Source organism: Streptopelia decaocto (assembly GCF_964273445.1).
Source record: "Streptopelia decaocto genome assembly, chromosome: 1".
In the NCBI taxonomy this organism is placed as follows: domain Eukaryota; kingdom Metazoa; phylum Chordata; class Aves; order Columbiformes; family Columbidae; genus Streptopelia; species Streptopelia decaocto.
In genome coordinates, this window is record NC_138663.1 from 40,129,434 (window position 1) to 40,151,224 (window position 21,791).

General features: G+C 47.7%; 1 protein-coding gene across 1 annotated transcript in view; it reads left to right on the forward strand.

The window, feature by feature from the left end:
* The window catches only part of CACNA1I (calcium voltage-gated channel subunit alpha1 I), a 155,994-nt gene extending 134,449 nt beyond the window's left edge, over window positions 1–21,545 (forward strand). The window contains 15 exon segments of the mRNA XM_082071182.1: window positions 138–263; window positions 746–835; window positions 1,814–2,006; window positions 3,106–3,257; window positions 4,911–5,020; window positions 5,622–5,755; window positions 6,511–6,581; window positions 10,276–10,354; window positions 10,933–11,054; window positions 11,808–12,146; window positions 12,768–12,914; window positions 17,101–17,217; window positions 17,605–17,770; window positions 18,638–18,834; window positions 20,611–21,545. Coding sequence (XP_081927308.1) covers window positions 138–263; window positions 746–835; window positions 1,814–2,006; window positions 3,106–3,257; window positions 4,911–5,020; window positions 5,622–5,755; window positions 6,511–6,581; window positions 10,276–10,354; window positions 10,933–11,054; window positions 11,808–12,146; window positions 12,768–12,914; window positions 17,101–17,217; window positions 17,605–17,770; window positions 18,638–18,834; window positions 20,611–21,312 — 2,745 coding nt within the window. The 3' untranslated portion in view covers window positions 21,313–21,545.
* The last annotated feature ends 246 nt before the right edge of the window (window positions 21,546–21,791 follow it).

Genomic DNA, 21,791 nt, shown 5'->3' on the forward strand with positions numbered 1-21,791 from the left:
GCATTGGTGGTCCTCCCTACCTGTCAGGCTCCACCTGGCTTGCAGCCCACCCCCTATCTTGGGAGCTTCTGCATATCCCAGGGACCATGGGGAACCTTGCAGGGAAAGGGGCTGATGGGTTCATTCCCCTCCTGCAGCTCTTCAAGGGCAAGTTCTACCACTGCCTGGGAGTTGACATCAGGAACATCACCAACCGGTCTGACTGCATGGCTGCCAACTACAAGTGGGTGCACCACAAGTATAACTTCGATAACCTGGGACAAGTGAGTGTGCCCCTGTCTCTGATGGGAACCCAGCATGGGGTTTGTGTCCTCCTATACATACCCCTCCCAGGGCACAGATGCAATGCCTGGAAAGCCTGGTCCCTGGGCTAGGAGGGGTGGTTGTTTGCCATGGGTATCACTGCAGAAGATGTGTCACTAGTGGGTTGGTATCAGGATGATGCTTATAGGTTGATGGGGGAAGGAAAAGTGGTGGCAGCAGAGAGTTTGTTTTTCTTTTTTCTCCTGCTGTGAGGCAGATGTTCTTCACAACCTCTTTCCTCTGGTGGATCTGGCTGCACATGGCTTCCTGCCCTCCTTCCCATTCCCCCACGGGGGAAGGAGCAGGTTTTGATGCGTGTAGAGACACAGGCAGGAAGAGTATTTTGATGTTGTGTGTTTTAGAGCATAAACCCATTATTTGGTTTTTTTCCCAGACTGCCAGATGCACCTGCTCCACATCTGCTTTGCTTTGTATGTTGCAGGCTCTGATGTCCCTCTTTGTTCTGGCTTCCAAGGATGGCTGGGTCAATATTATGTATAATGGACTGGATGCTGTGGCTGTTGACCAGCAGGTATGAAGATTCACTTGTGAAAGGACCTTTATCACTTTCCTCAGGCTAGTAAGGCAGAAGCATGTTTAAATGTCCTGCTTCAGACACCTCCCTCAAACAAAGAGTCCCTTCCAGTGCCCTTCTGAATCCTTTGCCCACCTAGTTTCAAGGAGTCAAGAGTCATGCCTGGTCCATGCAGGGGGGTGCAGCTGTGGCTGTGCAGTGGGTGTCTGTCATAATTCTCACCCCCTGCTCAGTTTGGATCTCACAGCAGGTCTTTATCTATTTGTAATGATGCAGCAACAGCCCCATGTGCCTTTTTGGGCAGGATGACTCCCTTGTGGCCCACAGATGATTATTTTAATACCCTGTGAAGCAGGGACTATCATGCTGTTGCCCACTGTGTCCCTATTCCTCTACCACAAAAAAATGACCTTGATAGTGTCCAGTGTAGGTGCTTGCCAGGGGCTGCTGTACCACAGACTTGAATCTCAGGGAGGATGCTCCATTTGCATCTGAACCTCTGCACAAGGTGCACCACTGTTGGCTTTGTTGGCTCTTTGTCAGGAGACCCAGTCAAAGTTAAGGTCTCCTCTCTCTCCAGGCCTGAATAACATTTCTATTCCAGTCTCATTGCCATTTTGGTGGCATCTAGATGTGGTCTCTACTTGCCCTTGAGCCAAAGGTGTTCCTGGTGCCTGGACCACCCATTTTACCACATGCTGGGGTTCTGCCTGAATTGTGGGTGACTCTGTGCAAGCAGGTGCTAGACCTTGACTCCCATCTGCTCCATCAATCACCAGGTGACACCGAAATCCAATCTGCCAACCACCAACTGCCTTGTCTGTAGCCCCAGCTCTTCCCAGCCCACTCCCCTGATTTCCATAACCCCTCTCTACCTTCCCTGCAGCCAATCACCAGGGCAGGTCCCACCCCCGTCATTTCCATACTGCTGCCCATCCAGCTGATCCACTGCTTCTGTTCTATCCCTGCCTCCAGCCAGTGACCAACAACAACCCCTGGATGCTCCTCTATTTCATCTCCTTCCTCCTCATCGTCAGCTTCTTTGTGCTCAACATGTTCGTGGGGGTGGTGGTGGAGAACTTCCACAAGTGCCGGCAGCACCAGGAGGCTGAGGAGGCGCGCCGGCGGGAGGAGAAGCGCCTGCGCCGCCTGGAGAAGAAGCGAAGGAGTAAGGCACAGCCTAAGTGTTTGGTCGGTTCGTAGGCCAAGGTTTTCTGAGAAAAACCTTCTCCTCTTCTTTTTCTTTCCCAATGGACTGGTCTTCGAAATGCATCGCTTGTGGCCGCGCTCTCAGCCTTCCTCCCCGCGCCACTGCCGTGTCACTACGCAACTCACTGGGGTGGTTTGGGGAGGGGGGTGGCTGACGAGGTCTGCTGGGACTGTGGGGAAGCTGCTGGGGTTTTAGCACCCTGCCCCTCTGGAGATAACATGTACCAAAAACACCCCATAGCACCTGCTGGCGTGCACTGTTGATACAGGATGTGTACAAATTGGTACACCTCCTGGGGTTGGGATGATCCCACCTGGGATTCCTACAACCCAGCTGGTGTTTGGGGGAAGACCTGGACAGACCATCCTTTGTGTTTAAACCCAAATGTAAAGAAGAGGGAGGGGAAAGAAAAAAAAAAAAAAAGAGGAAAAGAGGAAGACCCCTGTGGTTTTTTTCTGGCTCCTTCTATTGGTGTTGCAGTGTCACTCCTTGGGGTCCCAGATCCTCTTCCTGGTGTTTCTGTCCTCTTCTGTATTACCTTTAGACAAAAACTGAAAAAGCATACTTGCCCCTGGAAATCATCCCGGCTACCCCAGGCTGATGGTTTTCTTCCATTCACAGCCTGTGGGCATGCTTTCCCTTCCTCTGCTCTAGTTTTCCCCTCTCTCCTGTGACACCCTGGGGCCTCTCCCGGAACCATCTGCTCCCTTTTATCATTTGTGATCTTAATTTGTTGAGGCATGAAATGCTGATTTAGCACCATTCCCACAAACATGGACTAACAGATTTTCTTTCTAGCATTCCTTTCCTTGTCTTTTTTCTATTTATTCTTTTCCTCACTTCTACTTTCCTCTTTTTCCTTTTCCCCGTCCTTCTTATGTCCCCTGTCTTTTACCTATCCTTTTCTGTTCTTTCTTCCCCCACCTTCATTCCCTTTTTTTTCAACATGTATCACCACACCACTCTTGTGCCTGCTCCCTCCCCAGCGTTTCTTACCCATTTCTCTCTTTCTTTCAATTTCTTCCTAACTCTGCCCATCTCCCTCTTTCCACTGAAGAGGCGCAGCGTTTGCCGTACTATGCTACCTACTGCCCCATACGCCTCCTTATTCATTCGGTCTGCACCAGCCACTATCTGGACATCTTCATCACTTTCATCATCTGCCTCAACGTGGTCACTATGTCCTTGGAGCACTACAACCAACCTGTGGTGAGTGAGATCATGGAGATAAGCCCTGCCTCTAGTCATGTTATTTTGCTACAGCTCTCTGGTGACCATGAGCCACCAGCATAGGCAGGACACTTGAGTGTCTCTAAAAAATACTTTTAAAGTGTTGCAATAGTTAATGTAGTAGGCAAAATTATGTGAAAAGTTTCCTATGTATCCAGACAGATGTACTCAGACAGTTGTTATCCATTAAAATCAATAAAGAGAAGGCACCTAAGCAGGAGTCAGGCCTCCAGAAAGCAAGGTGCAATTAAGTCTCTTGTGCTTTATATTAGTGAATATGTGGATCACCCAAATTTAACTGCCTGGTCTGCTTTGTCAGTTCCTCTGGATTCTAACAGGAGGAGTGGTAGAAGCAGCACTGTTCTGGGAGCTTCAGGCTTTGCTTTATATTTCCAAATGTCAGTCCAGTTCTGCGGCTGTGTGGCCTGAGCTGAAAGGACTAGGGTGGCTGGTTGTGTGTCCAACAGAGAAGCTGCAGGGCCAAAGCACTGAGCAGAGCCTCTCGCAGTTGCAGGGGGTCATTCCTGGTAAAGGGCCTTGAAGGCCAAATAAATTTATACTTTGGGGAAGACTACCTACCTCTTAGTGTTCCTGGCAAAGTCCTAGGTGCGTTTGATGGAAAAAAAAAAAGTGTGTTGCACGTATCAAAGGAACTTTCTGCCTCCATATGTAGACAAAGCATTCATCACAACCTTTGCCTGGTGGCATTTCAGTTTCCTGTTTAGGATACCCTTGGTTTAGGTGACAGCACTGGTGTCTGAGCAGATGCTGTACAAGGTAGCTCAGGCTTTGATCAGGAACTGAACCTGTCTGTCCTCATTCAAATCCACTGCCAGGTTCCTCCATTTCTTGCCCATCTTGCCCAACTGCCTGGTTTTTATATTGCCCTTGGTGGTGCCCAGTTTTACTCTGCAGGAACTCTTAACCTCTGTCTCTTGCCATCCCCACGTTGGGCCTTTGCTCCTGAATAAGTTACTCTTCTTCCTTACCCCTGAGCTCCTTCCCCTGGAATGCAGGTCCAGCCATGTTAGCCTGCTGTCAGGCTCTGCTAAAGAATCTTGCCAAAGCCCTTTGAACCCTTCCAGTATAAAGTGCCACCAAATGCTGCCTACTGCTCACACTCGTCCTTGGTGATGGAGAAGGGGCAGCACATAAAAGAACCAGAAGCCCAACAGCTAAGAGATATGACATGTGCCTGCCCCACATCAAGGCACAGAGGGGTTTCCTCCCAGCAGAGACAATGTATCCACAACTGGAGTAACCTTCGTGTCTCCCTTCTGATGGATAGCTATGCTAGTGCCATTAACATGGTGGTATCCAGGTGGCGTAGGCTACTGGCAAAAGAGGAGGCTGATGGTACTGGGTGGATTCTTCTTGCAATAGCCTCCTGCTCCCCATTACATTGAACAGTACAGCAGAAAGGAGCAATAATCAGTCCTGAGAACAACGTGGGGCAGAGGGGCCAGCTGGTGGTTGCCCTTAGTAGGCAGCCTCCACCTTCAAGTAGGTAGGAGGCATGGGGCAGCTTCCCCACCTCCCAGCGAATTCCTGGCACTCAGGAGAATTCCCCCACAGGTTATGTGTTCGTTGTTGTTTTTATCTCAATTCTTTACCCTCTCTTTCTGCTGGCAGTCCCTGGAGACCGCCCTCAAATATTGCAACTACCTGTTCACCACTGTCTTTGTGTTGGAGGCTGTTCTCAAGCTGGTGGCATTTGGTCTGCGGCGATTCTTCAAAGACAGGTAAGCAGAAGGTTATGTCAACTGTGGCTGTGGGGCAACTGGGTTTGGGGTGGAGGTTTTGAATATGAATCCTTACCTGGAGTGTGAGGTGGTAGCAGAGTTCCCTGACTGCCTCCCGGTTCTGCACAGCATGGATCTAGCCTCAGCCCGTGTGAGCCACAATGCATAGGTAATAGTAAGAATTGTCCAAAAATTGCCTTGGTACCTGCTGATTAGGCTAGAAAGCAGAGGAGGTGAGGTTAGAAAGAGCCATTTTTTCCTGGCCTTGAGGCAAACTGGGAGCATGCTGAAGCGGAATGTGTATAACGAAGCTGATTCTAGGTAGTCAGGCCACAAAAAGCTGAGCCCATTAGTCAAAGCATAGCACCATAGTAACACAGCTCCATGCTTTCAGATCAGGCTGGCTTGCCTCTGGCTGCTCAGGGTGTATGCAAAGTGAATCTCTGTTTGTCTGCAAAAGGCCATATAGGCTGACTCAGAATGGGGCCTTGGACTCATAGATAAAGCAATATTTAGGTTCAAGTAGAGACAATTCACTTTCTTTTTCAGGGAAATGGAAAAAGTCCATCGTCCTTTATTCTCTTCACTTTTTCTTCTTAAGGTGGAACCAGCTAGATCTGGCCATTGTGCTGCTGTCTGTCATGGGCATCACGTTGGAAGAGATTGAAATCAATGCTGCTCTCCCAATTAACCCCACTATCATTCGGATCATGAGGGTTCTGCGTATCGCCCGGGGTGAGAGAGACACTGGCCAGAGGCAGGGCTGTTGTAGGTGGCCGTAGAGTGGGACTTGGTGCCATGACTCATTGAGCAGAGGCTGTAGAGTCATGGGCTTGCCCTGTCTCTGGCCCTAGGAGGGAGGCAGGAGATGTGACAAAGGACAGCCTAGAGACTAAGGCTTTCTGGCTTCCTTTAGCCATTAGATGCAGTGGTTTTAGCAGGGGGTGAAGGACCAGGAGGGTAAGCAGATCATGCGAGTACTGAACTTTCCCTGATATTCTTTTATGGGAGAAGTATGGCAGTGGTGTTTAGAGAAAGGGCCCACAAGCAGGTTGAAGTGGGCAGAGGGAGGGGACTGAATCTTCCTGGTGGTGTCCAAGATGTTCTAAGCTGCCTTAACGGATGGTGGCTGGAGGAAGAGAAAGTGATGGAATGAAAAATCAAACCAGAGGGAGAATTGTGATACACATTGTTGGGAGAAAGGGGGGCTCTTGGCCAGACTGTCTGGATGAAGCAGAAGAAGCTCAATAGTCATGGGTGACAGAAACAGAATATTCAGTAAGAAAGAGACGGACTGGAGGAGAAGGAACACTGGGGTTGTACAGTCAAAAGAAATAGGAAAAGGGAGGAGGGGGCCAAGGGGGAAAATCCAGTTTTTCTAGGGCAAGGGAAAAACATCCGTCTTGCAATACTGGCATTAATCAGTCACACAAAGGGTGGGCTTTCTGAGCTCAGTCTGAGTGATGCTTCTCTTGTGTTTGTTGTGGCAGTCCTGAAGCTACTGAAGATGGCCACAGGAATGCGAGCACTGCTGGATACAGTTGTTCAAGCCCTGCCACAGGTAAAACAAACCAGCCTCCCCAGCGACTTGTCTTTTCTGCACCCTTTTTCCAAAGGGCTAATTCCTGTAGAGTCTTCGAAGTGGTGTCTACTGTGTTGTGCAGGCAACTGCCTGAAGGTGGAGTCTGAGTTTTCATGTCATTCATGGGGGCAGAGGTCTCCTCAGACAGATGTTGTCCAGGTTATCTTGTCAATCACAGGGGTACAGCTCACCTCTGTTCTCCCGTGGGTGAATGAAACACGGCTTGATTTCTGGATGAGGACAAACTTCTTCCCATTACCTCTAGCTAGTCTCTGACTGCTTGCAGCTAGTCCCCAGCTCCTCCCCCCCTCTCTATAAGACAAGAAGAGTAACTAGCAGCCATTTCAGGAGGAAAGGAGGTCTTTGCATCTCTGCCCTTCTCACCGTTCGCTGCCTGTGCCCCTTTTTGCCCCCCTCTCATTTGCGCTTCTGTCACTCCTTTTCTTAGCTAGTGCCCCCGTCTTCCTACTTTCTTTTCTTCCTTTCTCCTCCTGGACCCCTTTGTGTCTCTGAGCCTCTCGTGTATGAGAAGCAGTGACGCACTCTGTTGTGGCTCACGCAGCCGGCAGTGAAGTGTCTACTGCAAGACAGCTAGACAGAAGGATTTCATGAGCTGTGAGCGGCAGCTGTTCCCGAATGAGATGCTGACACGGTGCTTTACACAGGCTTTGAGCCCACTGCGAGGATCCTCTGTGATGGATGAGCAGCCAGGGAGACTGGTCCCCTTCCTTTTGGATCCTCGAGAGAGAGAATTGTTAAGCAAGGAGTAATGGCACCGAGTGGCTCTACTGATCATACATCAAACCACTGCTGTGACAGGCCCTAAGCAGGCAGCTCTATTGCATGATATCAAAATGCATGGGCATTTGTCAGTTGATTTATCAGCTAATGTGCCAGTCTTGGTGAGTGATGCAGAGCTGAGAATCAATCTGAAAACAGCATGAGTAGTTACCCAAGGAGTTTAGTTCTGATGTTGGTGACAATAAATGTCAATCTGAATTAGAGAAATCTCATGGCACAGAAGCAAGGGGGAAACACCGATCTTTCATGGATCCTGAGCTCTGCCTGATGCCTCATGTTTTTTATTAAACAATAATAATTTGTGGTTTTGTCTAATAATAATCATTATACAATTCATATGTAGAATATATAATAATATTGTTATCCAGGGTAGCTGAGGGCTGAGATACACTGGACAATGGAAGGAGCAGGAGATGAAGCATATGCCTATAGCAGGCAGCTTTGGGCCAGTAACGTTTATTAGTTCTGTCTCTGCTGCCCCAGGTTGGCTCAGTACAGCTTCTTTGCACCTTGCTCTTTCCTGTTCCAGGAGCCACAACAGCTGATTTTTCTCAGGCAAGGAACTGGAATGAAGCAGGTCTCCAGAACCAGCATCTGCATGTCTGTGGCATGTTTATTCTGTAACCCAGATAAATGCACACAGATCTTAAGAGCTGGCTGAAATAGTGTACAGAAGCTCTTGGAAGGGGACTCTGCAGTGTATTTGCACTTAAATGGTGCGAGTCAACTTCTATCCCCAAAATATAGAGACTTAATAAGAGAGGAGGAAATGTTCATATCCCTGTCATGTAGATGGAGAAACTGAGTCATCAGGCAGTGAAATGTTTTGCTCGGGGTGGCAAAAAGCACAGTTGGGATCTCAGTTCAAGCCTCTGAGCCCTGCTCTGATCATACCCACAAACCACAAGTACTAATATATTCTTCCATACCTTATAAATTCTGACTCTTCTGTCTCCTGTACAGCTCCTTTGCTAACCAAGATGATAGGTTGGGTCTTTTGGGGGTCATTAATATCTGCCACAGAACCCTCACAAGCAGATGTCTAAAGGTCTGTCTTCTAAGTATTCCCTGGAAAGTGGTAACAAGCAGTGCTTAATCTTTCCAGCATCAAAGCCTATGATCAATCTGCTTCCTATTGACTGTCTTTTGCTTCCTTCTGTAACAGGTTGGCTTCATTTAATGAAGTTATATAACAGATGGATCAAAAATCACTCCATAGTTAAAGTTGTGTAAAAGTCTGCACTTAAAGCAGGGCTAAAATCTCCCAGTTTCACTGCTAAAAGATTGAATCTAGTCTCCATATTTTATACTCTGGGTCTTTGGGGGACAATTGAATTATCTCTAATATTATTCTTCAAGATTTATTGGCTTTGCCAAAAGAAGCAGTTTAAAATAAGCTGTCCTTTCCATTGCACTTTTTCCTCCTTTCGACCTTTCTCTTTTTGTTCCTAGAGCACAGACTCACATCAGGGATTTTGGCTTGCTAATGGCGTAGAAGGCGTCTCCACTTGTCCTGTTTCAATTCCCTTCCTGTCTTTGTTACACTGCAACAATTCTTAAGAGCGAATAGAGCTTCAATTTTGAAGAGCCCTTTGGAAATGTTGCCCTTAGCTAGGTTTTATTAACTTCTTTTTCTTAATGCCCTGTAGACACAGACCCAGAAGTGTGTGTTTGCAGCATTTACTATGGTATCCAATTTAGTCATCAGAAATAATTCCTTCCACTGAGCACGCAGGGAGCCAGGGTCTGGCTGCTCAGGGGAGTGGGTGGACTGAATCATATTATTTCTCTCCTGAATTTAGGTGGCACAGCAGTTGCAATAACTAAATTAGTCTCCTGAAATGGATGATCCTAGCAAAGGCCCAGTGACCACATGCATTTAGACCAGACACTTTTCAGTTTTTCAAAAACACCCATATACCACTTCTCTTGGTCCACCAACAGTGAGCTAACTGTTACTGGCAATTCTATTACTGCTCATCTTGCCTCTTCCAAAACCTCCTCCTGCTCCTCACATGTAACCCGACTGCCCCACATGCTGGGAGGCAGGAGATTCAGAGGCAAGCAGTGATTTGGGAGAGAGATGACTTGGGAGCAGTACCTGTATTACTGGTGGTACTGCTGCCTTTATGAAGTAGCAATCTTTGCAATGGGGGTTTTCCAAACAGTAGCTGCCGGAGGCCCAGAGATCAGGCTTTGACCTGTTATTCATAAGATGCAAAGGAAGCTCTGCTTCCTCTCTTGGCACCTTCATAGTCTCTTTTTCTCTCTTCTTCTCCTCCTCTCCACACATTTCAAAAGTGCCTCCTTATCCTTCTTCCCTTCCGCCTGCCTATTCCTTCATCGAGCCCTGTTGTAACCTCCACGTGAAGCTGGTGCTTTGCCCCGCCATGCTCTGCCTGGCTCATGGAAGGAGCTGGTGTACCTGTGTCCCTGTCTTTGGAGCACTGCTGTTGCACTCCTCACATGAGCATAATTTCAAGGGATTTAGGCAGTTTGGTGGCACACGTAGCACTGCAGGACATGTCTGTATGGTGTAATCGATAGCTTGTCCTTCACCCAGCCAAGCTGACTTCACCTTGTGTGCCCCTGCTCCGATGTGCTTGTCTTCACCTGGCCCAGAAACTGCACAATTTAGTCAGCCCTGGCTAGAGCTTGTGCTGGAGTGGAGGCAACTGGGAAAAGAGCACCCTTCAAGTCCACTTGCAACTGATGCCACCACTGGTGGTTTCCCTAGTGTTGAGCAGTTGATTGGTTGCATTTGTACACTGGGAATTTGCTGCTGTTCTCTTCAGGCTTTGAAAGACAGAAACACTTGCCTGTACAGATGAAATAGGCTTTGGGGTCTGCTGACCATGCCTTTTGCTTTCAGGTGGGAAATCTTGGACTCCTTTTCATGCTACTCTTTTTCATCTACGCTGCTCTAGGAGTGGAGCTCTTTGGAAAACTGGGTAAGTCTCAAGTAGACCATGCTCCAGTGTGAGCTACAGATCTGCTTGGAAGCTGAGGTTTCTCAGAATCAGTACTTATTTAATAAAGGGATTGAAGTACTTGATGGGCTTCATTCTCCCTTATGCATAACTGATGTAAGAGGAATTTCCCACTAAGTTGTTATTGTCCTAACAGCCTAACAAAATAAAGGCAGCATCTGGTTTCTCTTTAATTATTAAACTTTTGCTTTTTCTGCACTGCCTATGTTGATATTGCCTTCAAGATTACAAGAAAAATTCAGGGAAAGTTTATTTGCATCTCTTGTCGTGGAATATTGATGAAGAAGAAAGGCAGCACAATGACAGGTTGGGAGGATACCCCTGAGCAACTGAGTTACACTGCCTTATATCCCACGGCTGGGACATCAGTGTTTTTACTGTATTGCTGGGCAACAGCCAACTGTTGGGCAGGGTGCTGATGCCATTACCTGAGGTCTCCAGGCTGTGAGAAGCCTGAAGTCCCCTTCCCCAGTACCTGCTGTTGACCTCAGGGCCATTAATGTGTCCTCTGCTGATAGCCGCGATCCCCTTCCTTTCAGTATGCAATGATGAGAACCCCTGTGAGGGCATGAGCCGCCATGCCACCTTTGAGAACTTCGGGATGGCCTTCCTCACACTCTTCCAGGTGTCCACAGGTGACAACTGGAATGGGATCATGAAGGTAACTGGGCCTCAGGGGTGTGGATGTCCTTATGGTGGGGAAGGAGAAATTTCTATGTGTGATCTGTTCAGCAGTGCTTGGACTAGAAAAGGGAATGGGCACAGAAGCTGGGTTGCTAGATAATGTCCCTGCTCAGGTCAGAATCTCCCTCCCCGCCATGGTAACTCAAATTCTGGGCTCATCTAGTCCTACAGACATCTGAGAAAAATGCAAATCGTCCTAGGGAGGGACAAGAAGACTGTCTAGTCTAAGAGGGAACATCCACTGTTGTAAGACCTCTTAGCAAACCTGAATGTAGGTGCATTGGATATGGCACCCATCTGCAGAGCTACCAGGGCAATCCAAACTAAATACTTTCTTCCTTCAAAGCATGTGGAGAGATGAAAGGTCTTTGAACACATATGGTGCTTTTGAGTCTGGATGGGAGAAGGCAGTACCAGACTGCTTATTTTGTTCTTGCTCACATGTGTGGGGTTACAGTGGCAGCAACATATGATGATCTGGAAGTAGTTTCCTCTGTACACCTTTCGACATATTTGCTCTGCAGCAGAGAGCATATGATCAGATAGCATCCAGATTCTTTGAGGACCTTATGATCACAGAGGGTATGGGGTGATAGAAATATTTGACTTGCTCTTTCCATTGGTGTCAGTGTTTTTTGACAGAAAGAGCAGCCAAGCTTGTATTCTTACTTTAGTCCTTCCTTCCTTCCTTCCTTCCACCGTTCCCTCTCAAACCCAACTTCCCCTCAAGGATACCTTGCGTGACTGCAGCCACGATGACCGAAGCTGCCTCAGCAACCTGCAGTTCATCTCCCCACTGTACTTTGTCAGCTTTGTGCTCACAGCCCAGTTTGTCCTCATCAATGTGGTGGTAGCTGTGCTCATGAAACATCTCGATGACAGTAACAAGGAGGCTCAGGAGGATGCAGAGATGGATGCTGAGATTGAGCTGGAATTTGCACATGGGCTGTGCTCCCGCAAGTCAGGATCTGCAAATTCAAGACAGGGAAAAGGAACAGGAACAGAAGGCGGAGGTGGGAGAACAGATCCTGAAGGGCGCCTATGCATGAGATGTTACTCTCCAGCACAGGTGAGTACACCTTTGAGCTTACCAACCAGACTGCAGCAAGTAGCTGTGGGGAGAAGCTGGGCAGCCTAGATGACTGAGGGTTCAGCAGTAGCAGACAGATGCCTCCACCTTAGGGTGAGAGGTTTGCGTTCAGCAGGAGACTTTTTCAGTTGGTAGCATCATTTTGGGAACAAGGCTGTGCAGCAGTGGGTTCTTTTCATTGTCATCATGGTGTAGGAACCTGGGGGCCAGCAGAGGAGAGGTGGAGCAGATCAGCTGAAGGTTTGTTAGGTGCAAATCTGAGAGGGAGCTCAGGAGAAGAGAGCAGGGGAAATGGCAGATCAAGAGTGAGGTGCTCCAGCAGAGCTGGAAGGGAGGTGTGAGTAGTGCTGTGGTGCACTGACAGTGAGTAAAGACAGTTCCTCCTTCCTTTTTTTTTTTGCATTGAGATCTGGCACCTTTACACACCCTAAGGAGCAAATGCTCCCCCAGTGACCCTGTGCAGGTACCTGCAGAACAAGGTGCTGCTCCAGATGAGTCAGGGTGGAGAACCCAGCCCCAAATTCACATGAAGCTTTGAAGAAAAAAACTCAGCATTCTTAAAATGATCTCTCCCATCCTCCCCCCTTTCTTGTCCCCTAGGAGAACTTATGGCTGGACAGTGTCTCTTTAATTATTAAGGACTCCTTCGACGGGGAGTTAATGATCATCGATAACCTATCGGGCTCCGTCTTCCATCATTACTCCTCGCCGGCCATGTGCGAGAAGTGTAACCATGACAAGCAAGAGGTAACCTGCGTACGAGGATGCGTGAGGGGACTCTCCCCCCAGGACCCGCACACCTACACCCACATGCCCGCAGGTCATCCGATGTGTGCTCCTGGCTGTAGATTGTGTAGACAGAGAGCTTGTTGACCTGTGTTTGTCATCTGTCACGAATTGCTGATGCTGCCTCTAGTACAGGCCTGCCCTCCTTAGCCACGGGGGAATGTCTGAGGTGGTGGAAAGGTGAGATGTGCCAGGACATAGGTCAGGAGAGCCTGAATGAGCTGTATAGAAATGACTGTGAAGGCATCCTGGCAGTTCTTGTTGTGTTCGATTCTGCAAGAAAAGCAGAGGTTCAAGCTCATGTTGTACAGAGGACTCAAAGGATCTCACTCCAATGACAGTGCTCAGGGGCAATTCAGTGGGAAATATAAGCATGTGTTTCGTCTTCATTTTAAGTATGTGCTTGCTAATTCCCTGTTGAGGTCGATGAATTAAGCACATGCTTAAATGCCTTGTTGAATAGAGTCACCATCTGTGAGCAAGGATTGGTTTGTGGTGAAAACAGTTAATTAGTTTGAGCAAAAACTAAATAAAAATGGGCCCACTGAGAAAGTTTGAGAGTCTCTTTTCTGCTGTAGAACCTGTTAGCTGACAAATGGGTTGTTGCTAAGAGCAGGGCACCAAATGGCTTAGACTTGTGCTTCTGAAGTTAGCAGATGCTTTGGAAAACTACTTCCTAAGCAATTAGTCTTTTCAGGTTGCAAAACTTCAGGAGCAAAGTAGTCTGGGAGAAGTTAGGTAAGTAGGAGAAGTTTGTTTCTGAAATAATTTTATTGTATGTAAGTGCTATGATTATGGTCAGACTTGTGACAGTAGCGTGGCTCATCTGACAGTAAATCAGTGCAGCAGTGACAATCTTAATTTTCCCCGTAACTAACTTGATATGTTGCTATTGCTTATAAAGAAACCAGGAAGCTTGGAAAGAGAGCTCTCATTGGCAGGTTACTCTATCCATGTTAGAAGAAAACAATATTTTGTTTGGCTTTGGATGCCTAGTTCTGATGCTGTAATTTTTTCAAGCCTTTCAGTTATCTACTTGTATGTATAGCTTCCCTTTGTAAGTATCACGATGCAAACATTTCTGTAGTTTATCAGTGTTGCAACACTTCACAAATGGATGTTGCATTAATGCAGAAAATAACTAGTTTTCAGTTAACCACAGCTTCCACTGCTTTACATAAGTCCTTATATTCAGCAGTTGGTGCTCACCCTTCTCAGCAAATCAGGTCTTCTAAGGCATTCCAGAATGATTACCCCGAAATTAAGTAATTTGCAGCTAGTTTGCTGCATTTGAAAACCTTCCAGATAGCCTTCAGTATCCTGCCTAGGAATGAAGACAAAACCAACAGATTTTCTTACCTTCCCCGCAAGGTAACTAGGCAGCAAAGTCTTCAATTGCAACCCACAGCAAAGAGTTTAACAGAATAATCACAGCCAACGAATTATTCTTAGATCGTATTTTCTGATGGCTGTTATAGAGCCATATATTATTTTTCAAAATTGATATTTCAATACATTTGAAATGTGGAATTGAAAAGAAATTATATCTGCAAGAATAACTTCAGCAGTAAAATGTAGGTATTTTATTTCTGATCATATAAATCAAAACTACAGTCAGGATTTTAAGTCATGGTTGATTCATATCCATATTTCATAGTATACAAAACATTGAGGAAAGTCCAACAGGAAATCACTACATGCAGTCACAGCTTTTCCCAGCACTCGCACCAGCAATGCACATTGTCATTAAATTAGAGTGTACTCTTGTACATCAACATATCTGAATGTGCATTGTACACACAGACAGAATTGTGCTATCTGAGAACCAAATGACAGCAAGTTATATAGGCAAATCAGTTTGTTGTTTTTTTTTTTTATCTAGTCCTATTCAATACATCTGCTTTCAAACAAAATATTATGCTTGCTGCCTGGTGAATCACCCTTAACTCAGTCCTTCTGACAAAAAATCACATATTAGCCAATAATGTTCATTCCCATTTTATTTGTAGTTTAATCTGTCAAGGTGCTGAGTACAGTGGACAGACACAACAAAGTAATTAATTAATTAAGCTTTTTGTTGCATTGAGTAGAAGTGCTCAGCGTCTTTCCTAGTTAGGCTGCTGGCCTCTTATTTTTAAACCAATTATTTGTGCAATTAAGGATTTTTGTAATCACAGCCCTGTTTTTAAAGATACGTTTTTTCTGCAACTAGATATATTCTATGTGTGTGTGGTTCAGGTTGATGCAGTTTTCATGGATTATGCTCTTAGTGGACAGCCCCTTCTCCCTTCACTGCCATTTTTTTTTTATTCCTCATCTTTAGTCGGAAGATTTTTAAATATTCAGTAGTAAGGGAAGCTATAAGACCAAACCATATTTTTTTCATACTCTAACCTCTTCTCTTGTCATCTCTTTCCTTTCGCTCCTGGGCTGGTTGACAGACATCTGCATTTTGGTGGCTGATAGTGTGTTTAGCCAGTGGCAGGAGTTTGCCAGTGAGCAGCGGTGAACTGTGTTGCCACTCATGAAATTTATCTATTCATGACTTTGTTGATCTATATTTTTTGTGTAGATCCCAGGGTGTCCAGAATTTGTGAGTGAGCAGTTCAGTGAAGAACAGACTATTCTGGCTTGTGTTGAAGCCCTTTTTTATGGACGGAGAAGGCAGTTGTAGATGTTATCAGATTTCACACTCAGGTCTCTGCAAAAACAGCTGTAAAGCTGTTCTGGTGTAACAAGCACTTAGGCGAGTAACAGATGAGTACGCATGTTAAGTGGGACCGAACGAAGACTGTTTCTCTACACAGGTAGTTGCTGACTGGTGGCTGTGTAGCGTACTTGACAGAACTTAATTGTGGGCTCTCTGGTCCGTCTGTGCTCTGACTAGCAGTTGTTGGTTTTGGGCTCTTTTCATGGTTGAACAGCACTGTGTCCCTCTGTCAGAATAATATCACAGATAAGGATGTCATTTGTGCCCTCTGGTTTTCCGTCCTGTTTGTTTGAAGTGCATTGTCCCTCAGATGGAGACCTCTTCCAGCCTCTGGCACTGGCACAAGCCACCAAACTCCCAGCTCGAAGGAGTCATCTCTCAAAATGTTCTACCTGCTCTTATATTAATAGCTCAAAAGCTGTACCTGCCTCCTGCAAACACAAACACAGGGAAGGACAAAACAAACGGCCAAGGAAGCAAGCTGTTCTGACTGAGACAACACAGAATATAGCTCTTGAGTCAGGAGCCGGTGGGACTCTAGAGACCGGTGATGGGAAGCACAGGAGGGACAGAGCAGCTGTTTAGACTACTAGAAAAAGCAGATGTTTTTCAGGCATTGTGGGAAAGAGATGTCAGGCAGAGGGGAATAGAAAGCTTGGAGGAAAGAGGATGGGAGAGAGGCCAAAAATGAAACAGACCGAAAGATGAAGCAAGGTCAGGCATGGGGCTGGAGTGGAGCTGAGGCTCAAGGATGAGAAAGATGCAGTGGACAGGTTTGTCTTCAGAAAGCAGGAGAGCACAAGTATGAGCGGGTGGGAGGGCTGAGTTTAGGGATGGAGAACAGGGTGGGAGATACTGTTAGCTGGGGTCTTGGGTGGGTTAGAGGTGAGAGGAAAGGGAAGACACAGGGAAGCTGAAGGGAAACAGGGTTTCAGTGATTGAAGGTAAGAGAATATGAAAAGCATGATACTGGCATGCACTGCAAGAGGCATGACTATCCCTGGAATGAAAGCATCTTAACGTTTAAGCAGGGCTGCCCATGAGGCCTTCAGAAAAAGGGGTCCACTCCTCATCCCTCAGCAGGACAGACTGCCTTGTCACTGGCCTGAGGGAGCCCTCTCCCCGCTTGGCTTTACTTGCAGGGGCTTGTGCTAGCTGTATTGCTGGGACAGATTCAGGACTCCTTCTTCAAATTCTGGCACTAGAGGAGCATGGACTGATGGTGGGCTGCTTGTAGATCATATGTTCAACCTTCATTAAAAGTGGATTCTCCTGTCCAGCCCAGGTCTGGGTTAGGCAGTACCTGATGTATCCAAGGAATATAACCTACAATTGATCTTGGGTCTACAGGCTCTTACTTATCCATCATAAACTGTGTGACTGCTTGAAATGTAGATGCCAAGTATGACCTGTGACAGCTTCTTTGCCTTCCTGCAGGTCCAGCTGGCTGAAATGGAAGCATTATCCCTCAACTCAGACAAGTCCTCTTCCATACTTCTGGGAGACGAGTCAGACAATCGCAGCACTTCTCAGCTGAGTCCTAAGGAGATCAAGGTTAGCCCCAGGTGGTCATGGGCATGTTGGACTGTGCACTGTATTCCTGCCCCTACTCGTTTGAAGTGCTCTGTATTCATCCAGAATTCATCAGCCCTGCTGAGGAATATAAATTCTGGTCACTTTTCAAGAGCTGCTCTGTAGAGACATGTCATAGAGAAGGATTTGAGGAGGAAAAAGGGATGTGTGTTTTTGAAAGTTCACTATTGTCAGTAACTTCCTCTGAATGAGCCTAAATTTAGGGGATTTTGGCTGGAAACCTGAGCATCTCTTAGCTAGCATGAAGGTATCTTCAGAACGAGCCCTTCTTGAGGCTTTGACAAGTCTTCTCTCTCATCTGTCATTAAATCTCACAAGGTTTTGTCCTCACTTATTTTTTTCCAGCAGGATCACCAGGACAGCCCTGACTCCAATGGAGCAGGTGATCTAGGGGAATGCCTGCTCCCAATATCCAGTGAGGATGACTCAAGAAACCCGGACAGTTACCTGTGTGAAATGGAGAAAACTCCTTTCAACTCAGTCCAGTCTTGGCTAAAGCATGAAAGTACCAAAGGTAGGTGTGTCATTCTCCAGGTCTGCTGAAAGTGTGGGTTGGTTCAGCTCATCTGCCTTTCTTCTGCCTGCCCCCTGCCAGGAATGGAGTTAATGCGATGTGGGGTTACACTCCCCAAGAATTCGCTTTCAGTTTGTCAGTCTTCAGGAATGGGATGAGAAGCAGTTCCTTCTTTTGCTGCTAGATCTTATATCTTCCTTCAGACTTGCCTATGTGAAGTGTTGTGAAAGAGCTGATTCCCATTTACAGCAGTTCACCCACTCACAGTCAGACACGTGTGGGGACACACTCCCCTGCCGTGCCAGCTGGATGACCTGTGCCCACACAGCATGGTAAAATGTTGCTGTCCCCTGGCCAGGCTCCTCAGGTGCAGGTTCAAGGAACACGTAATACATGTCTGCCCTTTGTGGAAGTGCTCCAGTTCTACTCTTGAGCATGCTCTGTCCTCCTGTGGTCCCCAGGTTTCCCAAACCACAATTTTTTTAATCTTCCTTCACCCTGTGCATTGCAAGATCTGGGATGGAAGTCCTCTGGCGGTGATACCTGACTTGAAAAAGCTCAGCATTCCTCTGTGAGAGCAGCAACAAGAGAGGCAAGCTGGGCTGTTGCTTTCTGGCTCTGAGCTGTGTCAGATCTTCCAAGTCTGTTGCAGGTTTCGGTCCTTGTGTAGAAAGTGAGACCCATGGTGTGAACACTAGGTTGAGGCTTCTTGATCAGGAGTACATGTTACTAAATATCCTCCACACACTGGACTTGCAGGACCCTTGGTGTAACAGCAGCAAAGGCACCAAATCAAATTGGAGGACTCTTCAACTTTTTTTTTTTCTGTTTCTCTTCTCCTCCCCATTTCTTTTGGTGCTTTGTCAGTCCTTCCCAGCCCCTTCTCTCCAGGTGCATCTTGCCCTCTGTTACCTGTACCAGCAGAATTTTTCCACCCAGCCGTCTCTGCCACCCAGACAGGGCCTGAGAAAGTCTCATGTCCACGCAACCTTCCTAAGATCTCTCTGCAAGGCTCATGGGCATCACTGAGATCGCCGAGTGTGAACTGTTCACTTCTTCATCAGGTGAGGACCTCCACTTCCTTCTGCGAGGAAAGCCTGATCTTCACATCACACCCAGAGGGAGCTGAGCACGGGGGAGGGCGGAGGAAGGAGAGATCCGCTTGTGGTCAGGGAGGAGCACAGTGGACTGCAGAGTGCAGGAGGGATGGGGAAGAGAGAGGGTTGTATAGCAAAGGGGTGTTGTATCACTCTCACTCCATGAAATCAAATATTATTCTGCTGCAGCTAGCCCCACATGAAGACAAAATCACATCACCTTTTAGCTCATGCCCGGGTCCCCTGCAGACACCTGCATGCACAGCAGCCACAGTGTGAGCCAGGGAGACAGCTGCCACACAGCCACCTCGGCTCTTCTTAGTGCCGCGACTCTGGATCATGCACCTGCTTGGTTGGAACAGGCTTCTCCTCACCCACCTCCTCCACAGCCCTTCCTGGCACATCCACACACCACGTCCCTGAGCTCACTGTTTTCTCCTGCCCACTTAGCTCTTACATCCCAGGAAGGTGCTGTCTCTTTCTGAAAAGACAGCTGTTTCTCACTAATGAAAGAGAAGAATAGAAGTGTTGAGGGGAGATCAAGTGTCTCTGAAGAGCAGAGGAGGCAGAGATGAAAGTCCAATAGGGATCCTTGTTGTTGTTCTTAGAAGATACTCCACGAACAATTCCTGTTTGAGGAGTACAGGGACACTCTATTCCAGACAAACTAAAAAACAAAAATAAAATCATGTTATCTAGTTCTACGTGACAGACACTCTTGGCACGATACAAATGTGTATAAATTCACCAGGGAGAAATTTAGCCTCTAGCTGAGGCCGCTGAGTTGTTACGGTGTTGAAACTTCTGGTATAAGCTTAGACATGAAGAGAAAGAGCTCTGGAGCTGGCATACCACTGGCGTAAAAGTACGGAACTGTTGTTGAGGAGAAATTGGTAAACTTCTGATTGTGTGATGGAGCTTGTACTGAATAGCTATGGTTCAGGAGACTGCTTCCAGTCCTGCATGCATCATTCCCAGGGCTGTGTCCCAGTGATGATCTCAGTGCAGACCAGTTTCCTAGGAAATACAGCTTAAATTAATGAACCTTGATACAAGGAAATTAAGGCTGTTTCCCATTCCTGCTGGAAGGGGACTCCACTTTTCTACCCTAAATACTGTCATTTCAATGAGTCCTGGTCAGAAGAACTATGAGGCCCCTTTTCTCTCTGGAAACATTGCTGTTTTTTCAGTTAGAGGAGGTCTATGTACAGAGCCTGAGGTCTAAGTACAGAAGTCCCTTGATTTCTGGCCAGCTAATGGTTTTGATGTGTCCACAGCCTGTGTGGCAGGTTCACAGGGAAGCCAAGTGTGGGGACCCACAGGGAACCTCAGGTCTGCTGCCTCCTGGAGCCCAGTGGGCAGGGACAGCCTGGTGGCAGGGGCTGCAGAGCTTACAGACCAGCACTCCTTCCTTTTGGTGGAGCATCTCATGTGGGAGGGGAAGACTCATTGTGGAGCAGAATGAAATCAGAGCTCAAAATATTGAAATCTTTCCTCCTCTCCCAGAAGGGAGCAAGCTTCATGGCTGGTGCTTTGTAGCATTGCTTGACAGTTTATAGCTGCACCCCCCTCAGCAGAGTGAGGGAAGAATTGGAGTTTTCCCCCTTTTTCTGTAATTGTGGTTTATTTGCACACCCCAAAGTAATAAAATCTTTAATAAATAAATAAATAAAAGGGCAAAGTCTGTTGCTCCCTGCCCAACCTCTTTCCTGAGAACTGTGTTTTCACATTCCTGCTCCCCAGGCCCCTGAGAGCGATACCTCGCTGGACAGCCGGAGCAGCAGCTCAGCGGGCAGCCTGCAGACCACGCTGGAGGACAGCCTGAACCTCAGCGACTCTCCCCAGTGCACCCTGGACCTCCCGGTGGCTCTGTGCCCCGTGCCAGCTGCCGGCACCCAAAGACCCCTGGCAGCCCCCCTCTCCCCTGCCTCCCGCTGCCGGAGCCTGCGGGGCCGGGGGCTCTTCAGCCTGCAGAGCATCCGTCGGCACCAGCGCAGCCACAGCAGTGGCGGGAGCACCAGTCCCGGCTGCACCCACCATGACTCCATGGACCCCTCGGACGAGGAGGGGGTGGGCAGCAGCCTGCGGGGGGGCGGCAACAACAGCGAGCCCTCGGAGACCCTCAGCAGCCTCTCGCTGACCTCCCTCTTCTCGCCCCCACCACCAGGGCTGACGCTGGTGAAGAAGTGCAGCAGCACCAGCAGCCTCCACGCCAGCCCCTCACCCCGCCGTCCTACCGCCCACCACGCCAAGCCCTTCTACACCGTTGATCCCCGGGGCTTCCTCTCCATGCCTTCATGGGTGACGGACTTCTGCAAGGACACCCGCTTACCCAGGGGAGGAGAGGAACCGGACAGCCCTGGCGGACTGGGGACGGCGGACCATGGCTCCCCGCTCCCATCCAAGCTGGAGCTGGGTGATGGAGTCAGCAAGAGGAACAGATGAGGGTCCATAGGGTGCAGGGAGGGAGCATAATGCCACTGGCACGGGGAGCGTGTTTCACTAGCTTCTCCACAGCAGCAATTCCAAAGGATTTGCAAGAAAAAGAACGAGGCAAACAAAAATTTATAAATATTTATATATATATATATATACATAAATATATATATATAGAATAAATACTCTGGTACCGTACCTCAGAGGCATGGGAGAGTGCAAGCAATACAGGAACAGTCCTGCCTGAGGGCACGACCTGGACCATCACCGCAGAGACTATAGTGACAAGAAAAGGCCGTGGGGCTGGCAGGGACGGGACCCTCCAGCCAGGTGACTGCTGCGTGGCAGCTGTTTAGTTATATACATATACATATATAGAGAGATCGATTTATTTATTTTTTTTACCAAGAGATTATGAATTTCAGAAAGTGCTAAAGCGGAACAAGCAAATGGGGGCTGAAGGAGGCGCTTCACCAAACAAGGAGGGT